The sequence below is a fragment of the Eulemur rufifrons genome, chromosome 25, assembly GCF_041146395.1.
Source record: "Eulemur rufifrons isolate Redbay chromosome 25, OSU_ERuf_1, whole genome shotgun sequence".
NCBI classification, from domain to species: domain Eukaryota; kingdom Metazoa; phylum Chordata; class Mammalia; order Primates; family Lemuridae; genus Eulemur; species Eulemur rufifrons.
The window spans coordinates 13,267,401-13,290,481 of NC_091007.1; the positions used below are offsets into that span (position 1 = coordinate 13,267,401).

At 36.9% G+C, this 23,081-nt stretch overlaps 1 protein-coding gene across 1 annotated transcript in view; it reads left to right on the forward strand.

Annotated features, from left to right (window-relative positions):
* Positions 1–23,081, forward strand: part of MALRD1 (MAM and LDL receptor class A domain containing 1) — a 456,545-nt gene that overhangs the window by 400,765 nt on the left and 32,699 nt on the right. Inside the window, 1 exon segment of the mRNA XM_069458846.1 lies at positions 4,745–4,984. Within this exon segment, the coding sequence (XP_069314947.1) occupies positions 4,745–4,984 (240 nt within the window).

Consider the following 23,081-nt stretch of genomic DNA (forward strand, 5'->3'; position numbering starts at 1 on the left):
TATTGGACCCTGATCTTGAGAGTTAGCAAATGGGCAAATTTTTGATGGAGACTTTGTGTCCCTGCTTTTGAAATCCATTCAGAGGTACAGAAAGCACTTACGAAGAGTTAACCTAAGCCACCAGGAATATCGCATTGCTTTATTTGAAACTCAGTCTACCTACATAGTTGATACTCTTATACTGCTACTTCCCATTCTTCAATAAAGTAAAAAGTAAAATAAACAATGTAAAAATAAGCTAGATATTCATTGACTTAGAATGGCAGGGGGAGATCAAAATAATTAGTGCAATAAATGCACATACAATCCATCTGGACAAACCCACTTCTAAGGCGAGGCACAATACTTTGGATAAATTATATTTGGATTCTTTTTGACAATCGCAAGTGTTCGGAACTATGGTTGAATAAAGATGAAATATGGAAATACAGTCCAAAATCAAATATTCATCAAAAAAAAACTAATGGTTTCTGTTTGGTGTCCAGTGCTGGTATTATCCACTACAGATTCATGAAACCTGATCAGTCAATTACAGCGGATGTCTGCTGCAACCAATCAGAGGAAATGATGAGGATGCTTGTGATTAGGCAGCTGAGATTGGTCAATAGAGACAGGCCAGTCCTCTTGCAAGACAGTGCTCAACCACATGTCACACAAACAATGCTGCTCAAACTACACAGGCTGGACATGGAAACTGTGTCATCCAGAGAGTTCACCAGACCTTGCACCAACTGCCTACCACTTCTTCCAGGCTTTGGACCACTTCTTGCAAGGAAAAATATTCAATTCTCAACAAGCTGTGGAAAATGCCTTTTGCAATTTCATCGCCACTTGCTCCCTGCTGGCATAAACAAGCTACCTTTAAGATGGAAAAACTGTCTCGATAGTTTAGGCGCAAACTTTGATTAATTGTACTGCTTCTTGTTTGAGTTATAATAAACTACACTTTTAATTTGAAATCGGACATTTCATATTTAATGACCTAATAGCTCTAGGAACAAAAAGAAAACATTCTGCATAGAAATCCTCAAGTTCAATATAGACAACATTCCTAGGAGAAGACATGAGGCTTCTGAAATTTGAAGTCCTTGGTTAGATATCTGAAGCTTAAGAGCCTAGAGTGAAAGAGTCAAAACTTACTGTATCATTTATTACCAGTAGAGGGGATGTGGTTGTTAGGTTAGAGAGAAGGCCTGAAGAGAGAATGTTTCTGGTAAGTTTGCTTGTGCAAAGGCATGACTATTGGCTCCAGAAAACTCCCTCTTCTTCAGGTTCTCCTTGAATTTGATTCACAGGATGACTTAAGAGTGGTAGTAATTTTGTAATTAGTTTGGACATAGCTGTCTTTGGATGGTAATCAAGTCTAGTTTGTCTTCATACCTCCTTTGTATATTCTCTCTGTACAGGAAAACTGTTGCATGTGAACTAGCATGATAATTTCTAATTCCTAGTAATCTGGGTAAAATAAAAATTGTTTAAGCATGATGAATAAGATGCTCAGATTAATTCTGACATCACAGTGGAAAAATCAGCATGTATTGTGATGCGGGCCCCACAACACTCCACTAGCAGACCAAATTACAGTTTAGAGACTAGAATTTTTAAAACAGAGGCTTATTTATTAGTGTGCAGTATCAAGATCAGAAATACAACATATCTGTCCCCTCCCTGGAAGCATCCATTCCATTGGTCCCTCCCTATCTATTCTCCGTCTTTTCCCACACTCTCCGCCTGGGACGCTGACCTTCCTGGATTGCATCAACAGGCTTTCTTGCCCTCTGGCTTCTAACTGAATTCAGCTGGTGGGCTCCACTGGCAGAGATCAGAGGGTGAGGGAGAATGAGAGTATCTTTCTCAGCTCCCTCCCTGTTGGGCCACTGCAGACTGACTGTGCCCTTCTAAGACCTAGCTTCTGATAAGTATCCCTCCTCTGCTAGAGATCTGTTTCTAGAAAGAGCTCTCTCCTCTTGCCTCTTCAAGTTCCTACTGTTACTTGACCTGACATACTGTTCCATCCTTTGTTGCTGTACTTAACCCTTGCCTTCACTTTTGTAAAAATTCCCTTCAATAGACTCTCCTTAAATAACCCAATTTGATGACACCCTTAGTTTTCTGCCAGAACCCAGGCTGAACCCTTCCTCTCTGAACTCTTGATTTTAAGGAGGGAAAGGACTCTAAGACAATGCTCTGTAGGCTTCTACAGCCTCCTAACTACAGTAAACAGGAATTCTGTGGGATATTATCTGCCTGAACTATCTGCCTGAACTAAAGACACCTGATCTGGTGAGGAAATCCCACCTTTATTCATTTGAAAGAGACATTGAAATTTGCATAGAGGCTCAGAAGATTCATATCATAACTGCCCTGTCAATCTGCTTTGTTAAAAGGAGTTTACAATAATATAAATGATCAGGTACCATTTTATCATTTACTTTTAAGGAAATAAAATCAGTGAGGGTGTTGCTTTCAGATGATGAACTTGAGGATTAGACATGCTTAGTAATTTTCCCAAAGCCATGCAGCTAACAAGGGGCAAAATGGGAATGTAAACCCAATGTGTCTAACTATAAATAATAGTCTCTTAATTCTTAACCCTTATAATTAGCCTCCTAGTGCATATAAAAAAGCATATAGCTGTTTATTGTCCATGTGGGGTAAGTTACAAATCCTGTAAAAATTGGTTGTGTTTTGATAATAGTATATAATCAATTACTAGTACTCTTTAGAATCTAGAATAAACCTTAAATTAATTCTAATTCAAAGACATTATTATGATAACTTTCCTTATTTTATCATGTTTGATGGTGTCATTGTATCTTGTAAAATCATAGACAATGATCTCTTAATTTAGTATGTAAGAACTTGGTAAGAGTCGGCCAACAGCTGTTATGTGCCTGAAGGTGCCCAATCTCTTCTGCTTGTGAAAGCTAAGTGGGGTTGGGCCTAGTTGGTACTTGGATGGGAGAACTTGATAAGAATCAACTTATGTTCTTAACTCTTAAATAAACAGCAACTTCTCTTTTTTTTTCCCCAAAAACAAATTCTGGTTTCCCTTCATTTTTATTTTCTTTGTTGACTAGATGCAAGTTTTGTAGCTCATGTAAATAAAGGAAACCAAAATTTTGGTATAATAAATATGATTGCAGGTTTTTTTCCAAAATTATTTTCTTTTTAAAACATGACACTGTTTCTTCTTTTGCCTATTTTCTCTGAGACCATCCAAAGGTTAGCATTTCCTTTTACAGCAGTTCATTAGGAAGAGTGCTGGCCTGGGGCTGCTGCTGGCTGGGATTATTAATAGGAAAACTCATGCCACTGTCTCATACTACATTATTTCCAACTTTTGGTTAACCAATGAGCCAAAATATTTGTAGAATATAAAATATTTTAGGTTTAAAGTTAGTTTTGAAGGTTCTTCTATTAGACTCTATTAATTTCTCAATGATAGGGACTGAGTACTTTTCATCTGTGACTGCCTGACACTCAGAACCATGTCTGGCACATGTGTGCTTCAAAAAAAATAATTATAATGCTAATAATAATAATACATTTTTTGATAAAGTTGTTTTGTATGTTGAATGAGATAACATATGTAGTCTTTCACTGTTATTGGTTCAAATGTAAACAAGGCAGAAGAATGCATTGCTTTGTTGCTTAAGACATAAAATGTGCTGGATGTGTAGTCCTTAATAGAAAAGTTATAACTTAGCTCTGCTAAGCACTGAATGATCAAAGACCTATGAGAGTTGATTGGGCAGACAGAGGAAAGGCACAGAGATAATTTTAAAAGCTGAATGAGATTTTAAAAATACCTTCAGGGGACCTAGAAGTGTTTCTCAAACTTTTTTCACCAAAAGAACATTAGTTGCAGAAAGCAATAAATGCATATCCCTGGAGAAGGCTGGGAGTATAGCTTGAAGCAGCTTACCACAGGTGTGATATTTCTTGACAGTCTTCTGCTTTACCTTGAAAAAGTAAGCAAAATGTGTAATGTATAGCACATTTTATCTGTATATCTCTTTAGATTACAATGTTTTTCCAAACTCTTTGTGTATAATTGATGCCCCGAAATTAGATGCCCATTTGTATAATGTTTTGCATACTTCTTAGCACACCACTTTTATACCAACCTGTTAGAGCAAAACCAACCTAGAGGAGATTTACGTGCTCAATCTCCTGGGGATTACACGACAATTAAGCTTTCCATAGGAAAGTGACTACTATGGATTGGCTGCACCTGAGTAGGAGTAGCTAGGTAAATAAAGTGACCAACAATTTATTTTCCAAACTGGAACACATTTATTTGAATGTGAAAGGGGCACAATTTAGCCAGGACAAATTAAGCAAGACATTTCAAATAAACCAGGACATATGGTTATCTAATTTATATATGGAAATTCTAAGTAAATTATGCAACTAGTGAAGCAAGGAGGATTTAGCTGGGCTATAGACATCTTATGCATCAGAAAGACTGCCAGGAGGTAGACTAAATGGAGTATTTTAATCAATAATATAAAATATTAGAACCTTTGTTTCTAGCTGTTATGGAGTAACTGACTCAATATTAGCCATCTCACTGTAAATAATCATAAAACTGGGCAAAATGTATGACACAATTCTTTTCCAACATTGTAGTAAGAGTCAGCACAACACTGCAATTCCCCTAGAGAAAGGAAACCCATGAGGTAAGCCCCATGATTTCACAGACTTTCTGCCTGGGGACAGTTTCCCAACTGTGGCACAGAAAGGAAGTGTCACAGCAAAGCATGATGATGAGGGCAGCTGAAGCTACTGAGTTTGCAAAGCGGGGCACCGGAGAGGAGGAACCTATGCAGAAGAAAAGCACAGAAGTCTGTGAAGGTTGGACTCCACAAGCACAGAGCAAAACTCCTCAAGGATTTCCAGAGAGCAACTGTTACGGGGTCAAAAATGAAAGAGAAATACAAGCAGTGCTGATGGATGTTGGAAGTCCAGCCCAACCACAGTGAAAAGATTTCATTAACACCTTGTCAGCTCTTTTCAGAGGAACATGACCAGAATATCTACAATATATAATCCAGGGCATTCAGTGTAGAGACTTACAAAGATGCAGAAAAAGGTAACTCCTCGTCAAACAAAACAATCCGTAAAAACCAATCCCCAAATACCCTATTGTTGCATTTAGCGAAGAGTTTAATGGGTCTCTTATAAATATGCTCAAAGACTCTAAGGAAAATATGATCTTAATTTATAAACAGATATGGAATCTTAGCAGAGAAATGAAAACTTGCCAGATTAAAAGCAAGAGGATTATTGTATCTCTCAACTGTATGTCTTTGGAAAACACTTAAATCAGATTTGGCCAGGTGCAGTGGCTCACTCCTGTAATCCTAGCACCTTGAGAGGCTGAGGTGCAAGGATTGCTTGAGGCCAGGAGTTGGAGACCAACCTGAGCAAGAGCAAGACCCGCTCTCAGCAAAAATAATACGTGGTGGCACTTACCTGTAGTCCCAGCTACTGGGGAGGCTGAGGCAGGAGCATCGCTTGAGCCCAGGAGTTTGAGGTTGTAATGATCTACGCGATCCAGCCGCTGCACTCTAACTTGGGTTACAGAACAAGACCCTGTCTCAAAAAAAAAAAATAAATAAATAAATAAATAAATAAAAATCAGATTCAGTGTAGGCAAATTCAGCCTACTTAGGTTTTATTGTCGATTTTTAGAAGACGACCGTTATTTGAAGGGGAAAAAGCATCATGTGAAAAAGCAGACTACTCCAAAACCACAGTTATTTAGTTATTCATTAAGTAGTTCCCTCATTCAAAACAAACAAACAAACGCTTAATGAGCGCTATTATGTACCAGGACCTGTGATAGGATGTGAATAAAAACATAAAGCAGGCAATTATCCTAGCTTCAAGATGATTAATATAGTGGGGTAGGCAGATGAGCAATAGAGGCACAATATAATGAGATGTGTGCATAATAGCACTGTGAAAAGAATGCTATGAGATCACAGAGTCAGGCTTTATTCATCCTGCCTGCACATGGCAATCAATGCTCTTAGTCACTGTGGGAATTTAAGTACAAAAAAATGTATTAAAAAAAAAAAACTTTGCATGACCCACAGAGACATTGGAGGACTGGGGAACAAGGCTGAGGGTCTACGAAGCCAGGAACAATGGCCAGATTCATGCCAGTGTGGCTGCCACTTGATACTAGTCCTAAGCTGGTAGTAATATTGTTCCAGAAACTGACAAGTGATGACACTGCAAGCAGGACCAGTGAAGATGTCCACAATGCATCGCTTGCTCCAAATTCCAAGTCCAGGGTGGGAGCCTCTCCTTAGCAGAGTCTACGTCCCATGCTGACATGGAAAGTGGAAAAGCCAGTGCCAGGTATGTTCAGCTTTATCATGGGAGGTGGGTTCTGCCTCAAGTGCCTCCCACTTGAGACACGAAGCGCTTTTGAGGTAAATCTTGGAGAATAAATAGAGGCTTCCTAAAAAAGCAGGGAGTTACATATTCTAAGAAGGAACCAAATGTGAAAAAAAATATCTTTCAAACTGCATGTAGTTTACAGAGAAACAATATTACAAATGAAGGCTAACATCCTGTAAGAAGCAATAAAACTGACTGATATCCACAGTGATGAAGGAAAAAGAAACTGTCCCATAAAAATATTATTCAAAGCAAACACGAATTACAAGGACATCTTCAGATAAACAAAAACTGGGAAAATCTTTCACCAGCAGTTGTGTACTGTAGGAAATTCAAAAGAATACTATTTCAGGCTGAAGAGAAATGATACAAAATGGAAACTTGCATCTATACAAAAAAAACAAAAACAAGAGCTTCAGGAAAGGCAATTAAGGAATAAATATTAAAGACGACATTGTTGAGTATGTGGTCCACGTGACAGAGGTATGGAAGATGATATTCTAAAGGCAGACAGTATCCAGATCATGAAACTTCATGGATGATACAATAAAGAGTATAAGCTTCATCCTGGGGGCACTACAAGGGGATATTCTTGGATCTGAATTTTATGAAAATCACTATGCACCATGGAAGATGCTCTGGGAGCAGGGTGTGGGTGAGTAAGGCACTGAAGCAAGAGGGATCCGTCAAAAGGCTACTAAATGAAATTCAGGTGAGGAAAGATGAGAATTTGGATGACAGCTATGGCTGTGGGAAGATACAAAAATAAAAATATGTAAAAGAGAAATCAGCAAGATTTGGAAACTAATCAGATGTAGGGGTGAATGAAAGTGAATGGCTTAAGATAACACTCAGATTACTGATTCATATAACTAGGTTGCTGGAAATAGTCTCTGAATAAGAGAGACAGATGCATTAGAAGGTTTTGCAAGATGATGTTGATTTCAACCTTGGATGTACTGACTTTGAAGCACCTGTAGAATACGCATGTGGCAATATCCCCTGGAGAGTTCTAGATGAGTGTCTGACACTTACACAAGATTATTGAGAAAGTAGCAATGTAGCTTGATGGCAGCGGCCAAAGCTTTTGGTCAGACTGTTTGGTTTGGGTCTCTGGTCTACTACTTACAAAGGAGATGATCTAGAGTTACTTAAACCTTTGAACCTCAGTTTCTTCAACTACAAAATGGGAATAACATCCACCTCTAAGGTTCATATAAAGATACCATTCACAAAGTATAAAATTTCCTGCTAAGCTAGTAGCTCTCAACGTTTAAAAATAGAAGTTGTGATTTTGGAGTCATCGGTGTACAAATGCAAGCGCTGGGCAAGTGGCAGGAAGGAACATAAGCAGGAAGATTCTGAGTAAGGAAGACAACTAGGAGAGTTGATGTCGCGAAATCCTAGGGAGGAGAACTAGAGTTGTTAGCACCATCAAATGACGGAAAACAAAGTAACGTAAGGCATGGAAAATATCTACTTGTGAGCAACCAGCGTATTATCAGTAACCTTAATTAGAATAGTCTCAGTGAATCGGGAAGGGAAATGAGATACAGATATGACAAGTGTGTCAAAGATGAAATGTATGCAATAAAATATTAGAAGGTAGCAGTGTTTCTTAAAAATGGGAATTCTAATAATTACTTTCAGTATAAAAATGCAAAAAATCCTCTGGATCCTTAGCAAGAATAAACCTAAATAATTACACAGGATATAATTTTTTTCTTCAGATAGAAATTAGTGTTCTGCAGGTTTAAAAGTAAAAGAAAATATAGTAGCAGAAAGAAATTCTTAGGAAAGAGTTTAAAGTTCATTTTTCCTCTTCTATTCAAGTTTTTATCTGTTCATTTTTAATTTTTCTTTGTGCCTCTAGGTGGTTTTGTTCTTTTTTACCTCTATGCGGGTAACTCAAAGTGACTTCCAAGTAGTCTATGTAAACTTGAGAATAATGTCTAAGATGTTCTTTGGTGGTCCATGGTGATTCATTTTAATATTTTCTTCATTTTTAGATCTTTTCTCCCTCCTCTATTTTTTTGAAACCCTGGTTGACATGTAATTTGGGTGCTCCTTTGCTGGTGAGAAATGATCCTAGATCTCAACAAAGAGCCACCCAGATGGGTGAAATCCAAGTGGAACTATAATCACAAGTGTTAACTTTTTAATTAAGTTCTTTGTTAACACTGAGCAGGGTTATCATTAATATAGTCAGTGGCTTCCCGACATGTGCAGCGTTAAGAATAGTCGGCCATAGCTACGCCATGGCTCAACATTGTCTCCTGTGGGAGTAGATGCATTTGTGATTTTCTTGAAATGACAAAATGATTTATCACCTCCCATATGCACTGCCATCCACCTGGCAGGAATAATATGTCCCCTGGCAGCCTCCATCCACTGGGAACAAACAATTTTGATGGGTAAAAGACTAAACTAAGATTATAAAATGGGAAAGAAAAAACTTTTATCAGAAAAAGGTGTTTTTTTTGTGTGTGTGTGTGTGTGTCTTATTAACAAGATGTGTAGCAGAACACATTTAACAAAACACAGTCATCATTCAAGCCCGTATGGGAAAGCCTGTTTAATTTCATCAGTGCTTTGCTGATTTATAAGGTAAGAGTCAATGGAAATAAATATAAAGGCTGGCTTTGGCTGGGACAAATGACCAGTATCAATATCTCTACACAGATGAACCCAAAAGGAGAGTCATATTAAATAGTGCAGTTGCTTGTTCTGACTCTATTTTGGAAAGGAAACCTTTGCTGTAATAAATGGCTGCATTTCTTTGCTTTCACTTACTCTCAGTTGCTAACAAGTAACTTTCAGCTGAATCCAAAATTCAATGTTCTTGAAGTAAAAAGAGCTTAGGAAACAAAGTTCCCAAAAGAAACTACCTTTGTTGTTGAGTACAGTAAAATCCAAAATGAGATAGCATGCAAATTGAAGCTGAAAATATCCAGGTACAGAGGGGAAATCAAGAAGTGCCTACCAAGAGAATTAGACACAAGAAAGAAATGTAAAAGACAGACAAGCTCAGTGTGTGCTGGGACTGGATTCTTAAATATTTATGGACTGTTTCAGCTTCCTGCCCCACCTGCTGCATAAAAATCTCATGAAGATTTGAGGTATTTGGATTTAGTAGAAAGTAAAGAACTGCAACATTTTTTTCCTATATATTTAACAGAGTCAGTCCTCCTCACCTAATAATAAGTTTAAATTAGTCACAGAATTTGTGTGACACTCAAGACTCAGAGACTAACAAACATGATGCAGTTGGTCAATACTTTGCCCTGTTTTGTGGGATAAGAATCACAGAGTATGTGAATCTGCTGCAAAGGTTATAGAAAACTGAATTTAAGATCAAAAAGAAACAAGCACATCAGGTTTTTGTTATCCCACAGTCTTCTGATCAAATTAAGTTTTAAAATGAAATGCAATTAGAAGTCTTTTAAAATTTCTACAGTAAGATTTGGGAGAAGGGTCTATATCTAGGAGTTTGCCCCCAATATGCCTGAATGGCAGGAAAAGAGAAGTGACTTTATAGACCACTTCTGGTTCTGATTTCTCCACATTATTTAGCACTCTGGGCCTTACTTTCTTCATTGTGGCTATTGATGATTTGAAGATACACTTGATATCAAGGAGCATAGAGATCCCAGACATTGTATGTTTGTGGAGATAAGACAATAGTGTTATCCACCATTATCCTAATTATACATAAGTGACATAAAACATCATTGCTTTATGAGCTATATCTAGACCTATGACATACTCATCACTGAAAAAAAATGCCAGTTGGATAAATACTTTTTTTTTTTTTTTTTTTTGAGACAGAGTCTCGCTCTGTTCCCTGGGCTAGAGTGCCGTGGCGTCAGCCTAGCTCACAGCAACCTCAAACTCCTGGGCTCAAGCAATCCTCCTGCCTCAACCTCCAGAATAGCTGGGACTACAGGCATGCGCCACCATGGCCGGCTAATTTTTTCTATATATTTTTAGTTGTTCAGATAATTTCTTTCTATTTTTTTAGTAGAGATGGGGTCTCGCTCTTGCTCAGGCTGATCTCCAACTCCTGACCTCAAACGATCCCAGAGTGCTAGGATTACAGGTGTGAGCCACCACGCTGGCTAAGACTCATTTTTTAAGGCAGGCGGTGACTCTAGTGGAAAGACCTGTTACCACATCTCTGATGTACCCGCTCTCAATTACCACATATTTCTGTTCCACTAGAGGGCCACACCCTTACCTTAATGGATTTGAGGCAGTAGAGTGTCTTGAATGAGTGTGTAGAATATAGGGTCAGAATGCCCGAGTTGGCATCTGACTCTGATGCTGTCCAGCTGCATGCACTTGGGCATGTTTATTACATTCTCTTCCACAGTCTCATGTATAAATTGTACATAGTCATAGAACCCACCTCAGAGTTAGGGTGTAAAGATTAAATGGGTTAATATTGGTAAAATACCTAACACAATGCCAAGTATATAGCAAGTGCTCAATTCTTGAAACTATTGTAATTATTTTGGTGGATTGGCACTAAGAAAAAACTCTACCATTTCATTTTACAGAGTTTAACAAAAAGCAGAGTATCTGATCACTCAAATACATGAACCTTAATGCCTCTTATTATGTATAGAGATCCCAGGCCATTCTTGTGTTTACACTAACCACTTAAAATCTCATTTGAAAAATATCTATAAAAGATCAATTATCTTAGAGTGCTTTACTTGGTATTATTCACAATAGCCAATATATTGCTCTTATAATCAATATGTAGTGAAAACAACAGAAATATTCACTTAAGATTCCAATTTTCTAATTCTATAAATAAATATCTTTCTGTAGTAAATAAGATTTTAAACAATTTTAAGGGCCAGTTATTTCTTGCTGAAGTACCATCATTCCTTCTCAGTATTCCTTTTGCTGTGGTGGTCCGGGAAACCCTGGCAATATTTCACACTGTAGATGTTTCTTCTTTATTTTTTTTTTTCTGTCTGATTCAAATTAACCTCTGCCCCATGCATTTGCCTATCTGTAGCTTCCGTGTAATCTTACAAAAACTTCCAGATAGAGAGAAATTTGGCACTCTCGGAATGTTTCTAAGCTATATTCCTGCTTTATGAGTAGTATGACGATTTTGATAGCAGACAGTTTATTCACTAGGGTTGTCCATAAGGCTGTCCAGTGGTCCTTTTAACCTTGTCCTCATGAAGCATTTTCCTTTGGGACTCTTCTCTTTATGGTATACTCAATCTCTTTTGCTCTAGTGGCATTTTTCATTCTGCTTACAAACACTTGCGGTTTTATTGTGAGCTATCTATCAATCTATATTCTTTCAATTTAGATGATATAAGAGCATAGTTGCTATCAAATCAATGTATTGTACTGATATAGATATGGGTCCCAAAATATTTTGCCAAAATGATTAGTGATGTTTTGTATCCTTACTTCCTTCCAGCCCCAAATTTTTCCATTCTCTAGATCACACCTGCTGTCATTCTCTCACACAGTCTTTTCATTCCTTTGCCCTTGATGTTTGGTGCACTGGCAACGGTGTTCAACACCACACCCTACCCACACCTCACTCATCTAATCCAATCCTTTCTCCCTCTGACTGTCTTCAGCTTTTGTTTTGTTGACTCCTCTGGCCTTTACACTAACGGAATTTTTATTCTTTATTACATTAATTCCCTTTGTCCACATCCTAACAATGTACATTCTCCCATACTCAATCCTCAGGACTTTGCTTTTCTCTTTCTCAAGAATGTTGAGTTCAGGCCGGGCGCAGTGGCTCACGCCTGTAATCCTAGCACTCCGGGAGGCCGACATGGGAGAATCGCTCGAGGTCAGGAGTTCAAGACCAGCCTGAACAAGAGCGAGACCCCATCTCTACTAAAAATAGAAAGCAATTATCTGGACAACTAAAAAACATATATATAAAAAATTAGCCGGGCATGGTGGCTCATGCCCGTAGTCCCAGCTACTGGGAGGCTGAGGCAGGAGGATCGCTTCAGCCCAGAAGTTTGAGGTTGCTGTGAGCTAGGCTGATGCCACGGCACTCACTCTAGCCTGGGCAACAAAGTGAGACTCTGTCTCAAAAAAAAAAAAAAAAAAAAGAATGCTGAGTTCAGAGTGGCTTTCCCAGAAGAACCCAGTACAAGTACATTCCAGTCCAGATGTGCACATCAGTAATCTCTGTATCTGCTGTCTGGCAAACCCAGTCAGGGAGGAGCCCTCCCCACATACCAACAAATGACTGCAAGGACAGGGTAGTACAGGGATTATTTATCATTTATTTTTGTTACTTGAGAAATAAAAGAATTAAGAAAGAGAGATTAAGATGTATAGATTATATACACACTTATTCCATAATGAGTTATATACACTGCTCATTTCAAAATGTAAAAGTCATGGATCATTAAGGGTCTCTCTGATGCACTCACTGAGTTTTGGTTACACTTCTTGCCCTCTGCTATTATTGCATGAGACACCTCTTTAAACACTGATATCTCCATCTTTAAAATGTGGGAATAATGTTTGCCTTGTTAGCTTCATATGGCTAATCTGAGAATTGAATAAAATAATGAGTAGAGAAGTTCTTTGAACGTTCTATGTTGTAGATATAAAACATCAAATAGATTTTAGGTTTTGAAAGATAAATTTCTTGTATTTTTTTTTTTTTGGTATCTGCTCTGCTCCTCTCATGGTGCTCAGCTAATATTTGTGGGTTAAGCTCACCCTAATAGTGTGTAGATGCTCTATTTCGATACCCAGTATAGGATGTTAGATTTTTTTTTGTGAAAGACTAGAAAAGATTTGAGAGTCATGTGCACAAAGTAATAATGGTACCTTAAATGTGTACAGACAGTTTTCAGGGATCTTTTACATGAATTATTGATATTCCTGCCAGTTCACAGCAGAACCTGATAGAACAGACATCACAGACACTGTTAACTCTGAGAGGTAGGAGTGTAATGAGCCTCAGTGAGAATTAGAACAGGTCACTGAAGTTTTCTTTTCTTTCTATTCCATTTTCAAACAAAGAATAATTAAAACACAGAGAATTTGGAATATTAGAGAGATCTTGATACTGGGATCAAGTGGCTGGTTAGCAAGAAGCTAGGTCATTTCAACTGAGTTAATTCACTTCTCTGGTCTCCAGTTTTCTTATAGGGTACAGTCAGGGACTTGAACCAGAATAGTTAAAGGCCCTTTCAGTGTGACTGTTTATTACTCTCTTCTATTTACTTACCGTGGTACTTGGCATGACCTCTAATTTCATACCATTTATTTCTCACTGTAACATTGGCCACAGTTAAAAAAACACTCTAGGTCTCTCTTGGTGGTTTACCTCTGAAAATAATCACATTGCTGCATGAATTTTTTCTAGAAGGATGCCATTAAAAACAATCCTGATCTGATTTTTTGTTAAAAAAGAAAGGAAAAATCAGTTGAGCCAAGCATTTACTTTGGAAGACAAATGGTTCGTTATCTTGTATTTTAATTGGCAAAGTAGAAAGCTGCTTGTTTACCAAACTGACCATAAAAATGACTAGTCTGTGTATTTTCCTATTTTTTGCTCTTTAGCAAATGGGGTTATTTTAGGACAGGGAGCTCTTTCCTATCTATGTCAGTCTTTTGACATTTACTCTACTTGTTATCTGATCAACTTTTTATCACTATGTCAGTTGCTTTAGCCTTTTTTATATACATATATTTTTTTAGCTATAGTTGCTGGAATGGGATAGTCTTTACATTTCTAATAATTAGAACTATACACTGCATATATGAAGAGCTTAGTAAAATATTTGTTTGTGATAATAATAGCAAATATTCATAAAATGCTTAATATATACCAGGCACAATTCTAAGCACTTTCATGTATTACATGAATTAAGACTTACAATAGCCCGAAGAGATAGGTGCCATTGTGGTTATGTATTTTACAGATGAGGAAACTGAAGCACAAAAATATTAAGTAATTATCTCTGTCTTCTATACACAGGATGAGAGTCTCAAGTTTATTCTCTTTATCAATCAGCTATTTTTTTTGAAATGCTTATTTCTATATTCATTACCTCCAACATGTATTTTCAGTACAATGTTCCTTTCAACTTTTTAACTTTTCCTAACATAATTTTTAAGGTTACCTATTTATTTTTCTCTTCATTCGGTATAGATTAAGGTCAATACATAGAGTATAGAAGGTGCTTATGTCCTGTTTCATTTCCGCCTGGGTGATTTGAAGCCGCTTCTCAAATCAAATGGTGAATGTGCCATTTTCAGCTCCACACTCAACTGAGATAGAGAATCTCCTATCCCTGCTATTTTGTCCTCTGATCCATTGATTGATGAATAACAGATACTGGATTGTATAAGATACAGTGTACAGCCTGAGCTAGTCTGAGGATTTCTCCCTAAATCCATTCCTACCTCCAGTGACTTTAGCTCTGAGGACGAAATCACACAAGTCATCTTGTGCCCCAGTTGAGACCTTTGGGCTGTGTTGTTTTCTGGGGGTTTCCGCTCCTGAAAGGCTGCAGAGAGAAAAACACACCCTTGCAGTAGCAAAATGACTTTTGTTCTCTGCCAGGCACGGACTCTGAACTTATGATTAAAGTCGGGTTATACAGATAATATGTCAGAGCTTGAGTATGTGTGTTTTGATCTGCCTCATTTATGATTGGAAGAAATTTCTCCCAGTCCCTGGCAACAGGTGAAATATCAATCTTAAGTTCTCTTCTTTTTCGGGGTTAACATTCTGGGTCATATATCCATGTAAGAAGTTATAAGTATTCAACACAATTTAATTCAAAATGTGTATATTGAATGACCACAAAGTGCTTCCTATCCCAGGCTACAGATGAAGCAGTGAACAAGACAGACATTACTGCTGTTTGTGGGCCTCAGAGGCAAGGGAGGGAAAACACAGTCTTAACAGGTCGTCATGTATGCGTGATGAGGGTCATGAAAGTGGAAGGACAGCATGCTAGAGATTCACAGAATTCAGGTATCATTATTCAGGTCGTTATTTGCAGAAGTCAGGTATCATCTTGAAATGCCCAAACTATTTGATAAACATACTTTCAGCTTTCTCCATGTGAAAAATAGTTCTGGTTTATTTCGATTTGATTTGCTTTTGAGAGTCCAGAGCAATTGTAATCACTTGAAAGCATTGAATATTTTCTCCCATAAGCATCCAATCAAACAAAATAGCATGCTATCAAAATATCAGTGGCACTAATTCTAGAAGGTTTTTCCACTTCCTTACATTTTCATAAAAGAGAAACCTAATTAGCCACAGTTATCATAGTTCTTTAAAGAACTGGTTTGCAATTGGATTCACTTGTTTAACGATATTTCCCCTAAAGTGAGCCTGTTATTTTTCCATGTGGGAAGAGTTGGTAAATATTTTAGTTACTTCAACATCATCATTCCTTACACACTTAACGATTTTTCTTTGGTAAAAAGAAAAACAAATGACAGATTAAAATTAACAAGAATATAATCACAGAGAGTAAACCAAGGAAAACAGCCTCACCTGCTATTGATAGAAATGATATATCTATTAAACACACCATGGTTTTCACCCAGATGGACAAAATAGGTGCTTCAGATTTAAAAAATGAGATTTTGAATCCATTTTTCAAGATACAAATGGATTCAATAAAACACCCATTCCTCCATTCTTTCATTTTTTAAATATTCAAAAAAGTAGCATCCGTTGATATTAATCAATCACGGACGATTTTAATATGAAAGAATTATGTACCATTCTAAGCCCTCAGGAGAAAAAAAATTAGTTGGACGGGGATTTATTATATATTTTTTGCTATTGACTAGGTAGTGTTGAATACCAGCACTATATGGTATTTTATAATTGAATACATTTAGGTCAACTTATTATTTGAAGGAAAATAGAGGCTTGAATGGAAGCTGAAGGACCTTTAAGGTGAAAGTATTCATTGAGGCCCTACCTAATGATCTCTGAAGGAGAGTAGCAAGCACAGCAGCTAAGTAGCAGGTTGCAGAAGCAAAAAAGCAAAGAGAGAACTCATCCTTTCATTCATCACTTGTTATGGGACAAAATTAAACATTACTGTTGAGTTTACATGGTATCATTCTTTCTGAACAGTTTAAAATATTTTCCCACTCTTGAAACAGTTGTATATTCATAGCACTTCTGAAATGTAAAGAATATATAGTGGTGTGTGCCGACAAAGGTATTGAGAGTTTCAATGATTTATTCAAGGTCATCCAGTTATTCAAGGAAAGAGAGAAGTCAGGTTTTAGAACTTCTAACTGCTTGTGTTTGGGCACTATTTTATGCAGTTCTTTATATAACTTAGTAAAACATGATTCCTGATTATGGTTCATCAAAGAGTGGCTTTGCCTATCACCCATGCCACTTCGATCACAGAAGCAATTAGGGTAAAGAAAACGAGTCAAAAAAAATTCTGAAAGCTCTCAGTGATCACCCTTAATCTGTAGATAAGTGAGTTGAGAAGGTAAAGATGTTGCTGTAGAAAAAGTCAAGGTTAAAAGCGTCAAGAGTCCCTTTGTCATCTGTCATGGGATGTTGGCTCACAGGAGAGGAATATTCCCATGGCTGGGTTGAGTGGTCCTAGAGCAGGATGTTCAATCGGCTCTCAGAAGAGAGAGCGGAACCCAAATTCCCCAGTAAGGGTCCTACTCAGCTTCCACAGAGCTCCCCCAACCCTCAGGCAGACGGCACGCAGCTCTCAAACCCTCAGTCTGTGAAAACAGTGCAGTGCTTTCAGACCATTCCAAAAGAGTTCGTTCAGTTTTTGGGGTAGGGAAATAGCAGGGTTTTTTCCCCTGGGATTGGTCTGGTCAACAAACAGGTGCATATTGTTAAAAGGCTTCTGCTCTGCTGGGCTACCTTTGACCAGTGCTTTTGTGGCTAGAAAGAGCTGGCGTTTGGGGATACTTTTACTGAGTGCACACATAGGTGTTTCTGGGTTGTGTTTTTTTCTACTGCTCAGGAAGGGATAAAGCCGGCAAATATCAAGCAAACAAGCAAAAATCAACAGGAAACTCACCCCCCGCCCCCGGGTGTTTCCTCAATTCCTGAGGTCCCTGGCCAATATGCCTTTTCTCTACCTTTAAGAGTCTTCTGGTAGGTGGCTTTCATATTTTGTTCAGGGATTTTTCTTGTAATTAGCAGAAAGAGTAAAATGGAATGCCTTTCCTCCATCTAAGAGTCTAATTTTAAATTAAAAAAAACAAAACATGGTGACTAGTTCCAATTGCTTGCTAATTTAGATTAATTTAATGATTAATTAGATCTACTTCAATTTCTTTTGCTTTGGGTTGTTTTGTGACAGTGGTTCCAAAACGTTTTCTAACTACCAGAATGATCACCCACTCCAGGAATTTTTGATTCATTAATTCTTAGGTAGAGCCACAAGATCTCATTTTTTTTTCCTTCGTTTTAAAATAGTTTTCCTAGTAATTCTGTTGATGACTCCAATTTGTAAATCACTGAATTAAAATGTTAATTCAGTTTTAAGATGAAAATGACATGGCTTTTGTCTATGTCAAAAGCAAACTTGTTTGTTAACCTGAAGCCTTCACAGAATAACATTTTTTATATGAAAAGAAGCCCACATCTAAGTAAGAGAAAAAGATTCAATCATGCAGTTGCAATATATTTTTAAATTTTGTGTTTTTTTCTGTGTTGAAAAGGAATATTTTAATGTTTATGATAAACAATTTAAAAATTCAGAAGTACATCCAGGTTAAAACCCCAAACTTCATAAATAATCAAAATTAATACATTTATATATCTTTTAAAAGTAGGACCATACTGTTCGTATACCATTGCAATGCTTCTTTTTGTACTCCGTATCATGACCATTTTTGCATTTCATTAAAAATTAATTTTTAAATAATAATTGTTCACCTGTCATCAAACATTTAGATTTAAGCCAAAGGCTGGCTAAGCTTTCACAGGTCAAATTATGAGAATTCAAACCCAAGGAGGGTGATGGGTTCCCTCCTGACCCCACCCTGCTTCGTCCAAAACTTTTGTCTTCCTTCCTCTTTCAAAGCCTCTAGTTTCTTTGAAGCATACACTATCTGGCTGCCCTGTTGATGGAGCTACCTAGATGTAGAAGATAACAGAGACAGCTTGAAGTTACCTTTTGGTTTATTAGATTACGTAATTTTGGAACCTGAGTTCCAAAGCCAGCCATACTAAAAATTGACTATGATCATGGAATTTTAGACTAAAGATCTTTAAAAATTAACCTCCTATGTACTCTGTACCCTAGCAAAATGAGGGAGGAAACTGAGGAAGAGGAAAACATGGGATCTGGGACAACCCAGGGCTGATGTTAGGAAAAGTCCTACAATTTCTTGAGGAGGAGACCTCAAAAGCAAGCATTCAAGGTTGGCACAAAGGGACAGGGGGCTTTGGAAGTCCCCTTCCAAAACTTTTCTTTTAATTTCCCCTTTCCAAAAGAAAAAGCGTACTAATAGTTTATCTAATATTTTAACCTGGTGGAAAACTATTGAGAAGTTGTTGCAGTGTTTAGGAATTAGCCACAAAGCGTAGCAAACTCGGCAAATGAAAATAAATTTGATAATTAACTTCAGAAAAAAAAATAGAAAAGTAAATGGATGGTTAATCTTCATAGGTTATTGGCTTAGCAATGAACAATAATATTTATGTAGTAATATCATAAACTCTGAATAGGAATTTGATTATATTGAGTGGTGGGGGGAGGCTGCTAGGAGGTGGTGAGTAAGAAGCCACTGGTTATGCAATACAGAGACATTAATTAGCTACCACAATAAAGTAGTTAAATCAAAGAACCCCACTTATGTACATTATTTATAAAAACAGGTCACACGAGAAGAAACAGTTAAAGAAATTGAAATTATTTTTCTCTGGAGCTTAAGACTTCTCGTGCAACTTGAATTTTTGAACAATATGCATAAAATACTTTAATGAAAATATAAGTATAGTGAAATGCTCCTCCTCACATACACACACAGTTAGTCATAACCCTAAATAAGCATTCAGTACTGCCTGAAAATGCCACTACACGTTTCTAGTTTGAGTGCTTTCTGAGAGTTAAAAATCATTCCAAATGTATGTTTTCTTCTCTTCCTCTCAGTCCTCCCACCCCACGCCACCATCTCTGCCAATTACTTACTCTTAAATTTTTTCGAGAGATTGATTATGAAAGAGCTCCCACGTTGTTTCCATCAGCCAATCCACAAAGCAGCCTTCACCTGTTATCCTGTTCCACATCTCTCAGAAAAGATTTTCCCTCGTGAGCTCTGAAATCCATTCCTTCCCCTCTTCCCAGGAATTTCTTCTACTCCATTGCTCTCTGTGTCAGACACCGGCCTCTCTCCTGAATTATCTACTTAGTTATCAACAAACATGCTCTTGTAGCTATAACCTTAAAATAAGAACAAGACAAGACAACCCTCTCTTGTCCTCACTTGTAGTCCACCTTCCGAATGATTAGTCTTGTCCATTTTCTGATAAAACTTCTTGAAAGAATTGTTCACATTCTCTGTCTACAGTTTGGTCCTTATATTGGCACTGCAACCTCTCTGATTTAATCATAAATATAGTTATGCACATATTTATTTATTGTTTTTCTCCACAGAGACACACATTCCCCTCAATAAAATGGAAACTTCAACAAGTCAGGGAGTTTGTCTTTTGTGCAGCTACCCCAACCCTGAGGATATAGCACCTGGCCCTTCATGAATATTTTTGAACAAACGAGTCAAGTAGAATGTCTGTATTTCAAAGCAACACAATAATTTTTTAAAAGATGTTTTAGAATATAATGTGTGGTACACACTATGGGACATACAGCATGAAGATCCTTAAAAAAAATAAAAACGAAAAAATGATAGAAAATAAAAAAAAGAAAAAAGAAAAAAATCCAATGGAAAGGGTGGTGGGAAATAAAAAAATAAATAAATAAAAACGAAAAAATGATAGGAAAAAAAAAAAGACAGGTCCTTGAACAATTTTTTAAATCTAAGCTTTAAAAACCCTTTTTTAATAAAAAAAAAATGTGATGTGAATCAAATGCCAAGTATATATTTTATCATTTTGTACCAATCTGTGTTTGTAGAATGTAAATACAGCATGCTACAAAAATGGCTAAATATTCAGCCCTATAAACACAACCAATACATGGTACATGTCAGTGTATTGTATAAAAATTAGTGTATATTTATTTATTGGCAAGGGTGGCAAAGTGCTCAGGAAATAATTAAAACTCTCTATATTTTTAATTTAACAGGAAATGCTTGTTGCTCTGTAGATGGGGTGGGGCAAAATCACCTGATATCAGGATTTACTGTGACTGGAGCTGCTGAAACCTAAGGAGCAGATAAGGCAGCATTTCTTTGGTGAAGATCCATCAGTATCATCTCTTGGTCTGACTTTATTTTTTTTCCAATTTCTCTCTTACCCTATCCACCCAAAGTATCCCCAAGACCAAGTGGTAAATGACCTATTGTTCTAAAAATTTATGAGATTTTTACAGCAGGAAATAACCCCTAACAGAGTCATTTTTCTTCCATTGCTAGCCACGTCACCCTTTGCTTATTCTACCTCTGTGCCCCCTCCAGCTGGTCGTCTAGAGCCCCATCTTCACCAGGTCTGACACATTAAAGATCATCATTCTTCATTTTGTCCAAGGGTGTGAGATTTTCAGAGATCATCAAGTAATCTAACAACAAAGACATAAACAATGGAATTACTCTGAACTAGATATATATATATATATATATAATATTGTCTGCTCTTTAGGCTCCTTAATAGGAGATTTTTTTTTTTTTTACTGTATTTTGGGATTTTGCACATCTTTGAGATCAATCTGTGATTTTGGGGATGACTGATGCAGCCGAGATATGCAGCGTTATGAAACCTATTAGATGACCTTCATCTTTCCGTATGTTTTTAAAAGGTACATGTAACCTGGGAATGATCTTTTTATTAAAAATGTGAGAGAATTCACCAGTAAATTGCCTGAAGCCAGAAAATACCTTAGAAGATTCTTCAATAATAACAAAATAGTTTTGATTATTACTCATTTTATATGTTTAGAAGAGCTTATATGACATGAGGATTATTTATTCATAAAGAGCTTGAGAAAACTCATCAGTACATTGATTTGAGGTAGAAATATCATTGGAGGTAATAACATAGGACAAGAGATTTTCTACTCTATTTTCACTTCTCCCACGAGGCTCTCTGCATCTTATGCAAATTGATTTGCCTTTTCCTTATGGATTAGAACTGCATACTGAGGGAAGAGGCAGTTTTTACTAAATTCCACAGCACAATGCACTCTTATGTTCGGATTGCCAGTAATTTATTTAGGATTTATTTATTTATTTAGCCATCTATAAATGACTTGGTTCTCAGGTTTTCTTCTGTGCATAATATTTTTTGAGATTCTGTTATCAGGAAAATATTGGCTTATTTATTTTCTCGAACAGCAATGTATATCATGAGAATTATCTTTTCTTTAAACTTTAAAAGAGCTAAACAGCACAATAGCATAGCTTGGAGCATGTTTTAAGGCTTTTTCCATGTGGTCTCTTTCTCTGTATGGAAAAAAGAAAAAGCAAAAAAAAAAGGCTTTTTCCGTATCGCATGTGTTATTGAACTGCTCTGTATTTCTGTCTTATGTTACTTTTATGATTTATGTCTGCAAAGTCATCCATTTCATTCAGGTTTTTATATTTCTATTTATGTAGTTTAATATACATCTATTTTTGTATACATACATAATATATAAATATTGTATTATCTTACTAATGTATTTTAAATATATACACATACACACTTATATGCACGTGCATGTGAGTGTATATTTGTGCATGTGTGTGTGTGCATAACATGTGGGTAGTAACCAATGCAATGAAGAAACTTAAGTAGGATAAACAAATACCAGGAAGGGATGGGGAGGAGATGATGGCAGTGGTGTATCTTAGATAGACATGTTGATTAAGGCCTCTCTGAGAGGCTATAATTTGAGCTCGGACCACAATTCTATGAAAGTGCAAAATATTCCAAGATTTAGGCAGAGTGTATCTATCATGGGAAACAGCAAGCATGAAGTTACTAAGGTAAGAGTAAGCTTAGTGTGTTCAAGGAACAGCATAACCTATCTCAGGAGAGTGAGTTCAGAGGCCAGAAAGCATATGGTTTTATAGGCTATGATGCCTAGAACCTACAGCAAGCCCTAGCAAATAGAAGGTGCTCAATAATTGCTCACTAACCAAAGAGTTCAGAGTTTATAATTTTTTTCTCAGTTTGATGGAAAGCCATTGGAAGATTCCCTGTTTTGAACTGAGTAAGTAAATAGTCTCCAGTATTGTAAGACTCTCTTGTTACCAAAAGATCAAAGAGAGTCTTAGAGCTTGGCAGGTTCTCAGCTCGGCCTTTGCAAATACTGTGGTTGGTGGAAGTTACCTCCTTCCAGAGCCCAGCAATACATTACTTGTTCTTCCTAATTTTCTTCATTGCCATTTTGTTTTTGTTTGTGTGTTTTCATATATATTTCAATGTGCTAGAGAGAAAACAGGTCTTGCCGGAACTAAGAGGTCAGAATATATGTTTTAAAGAAACATTCTTTTGGACTTCATTCATATGAAGAGAGAAG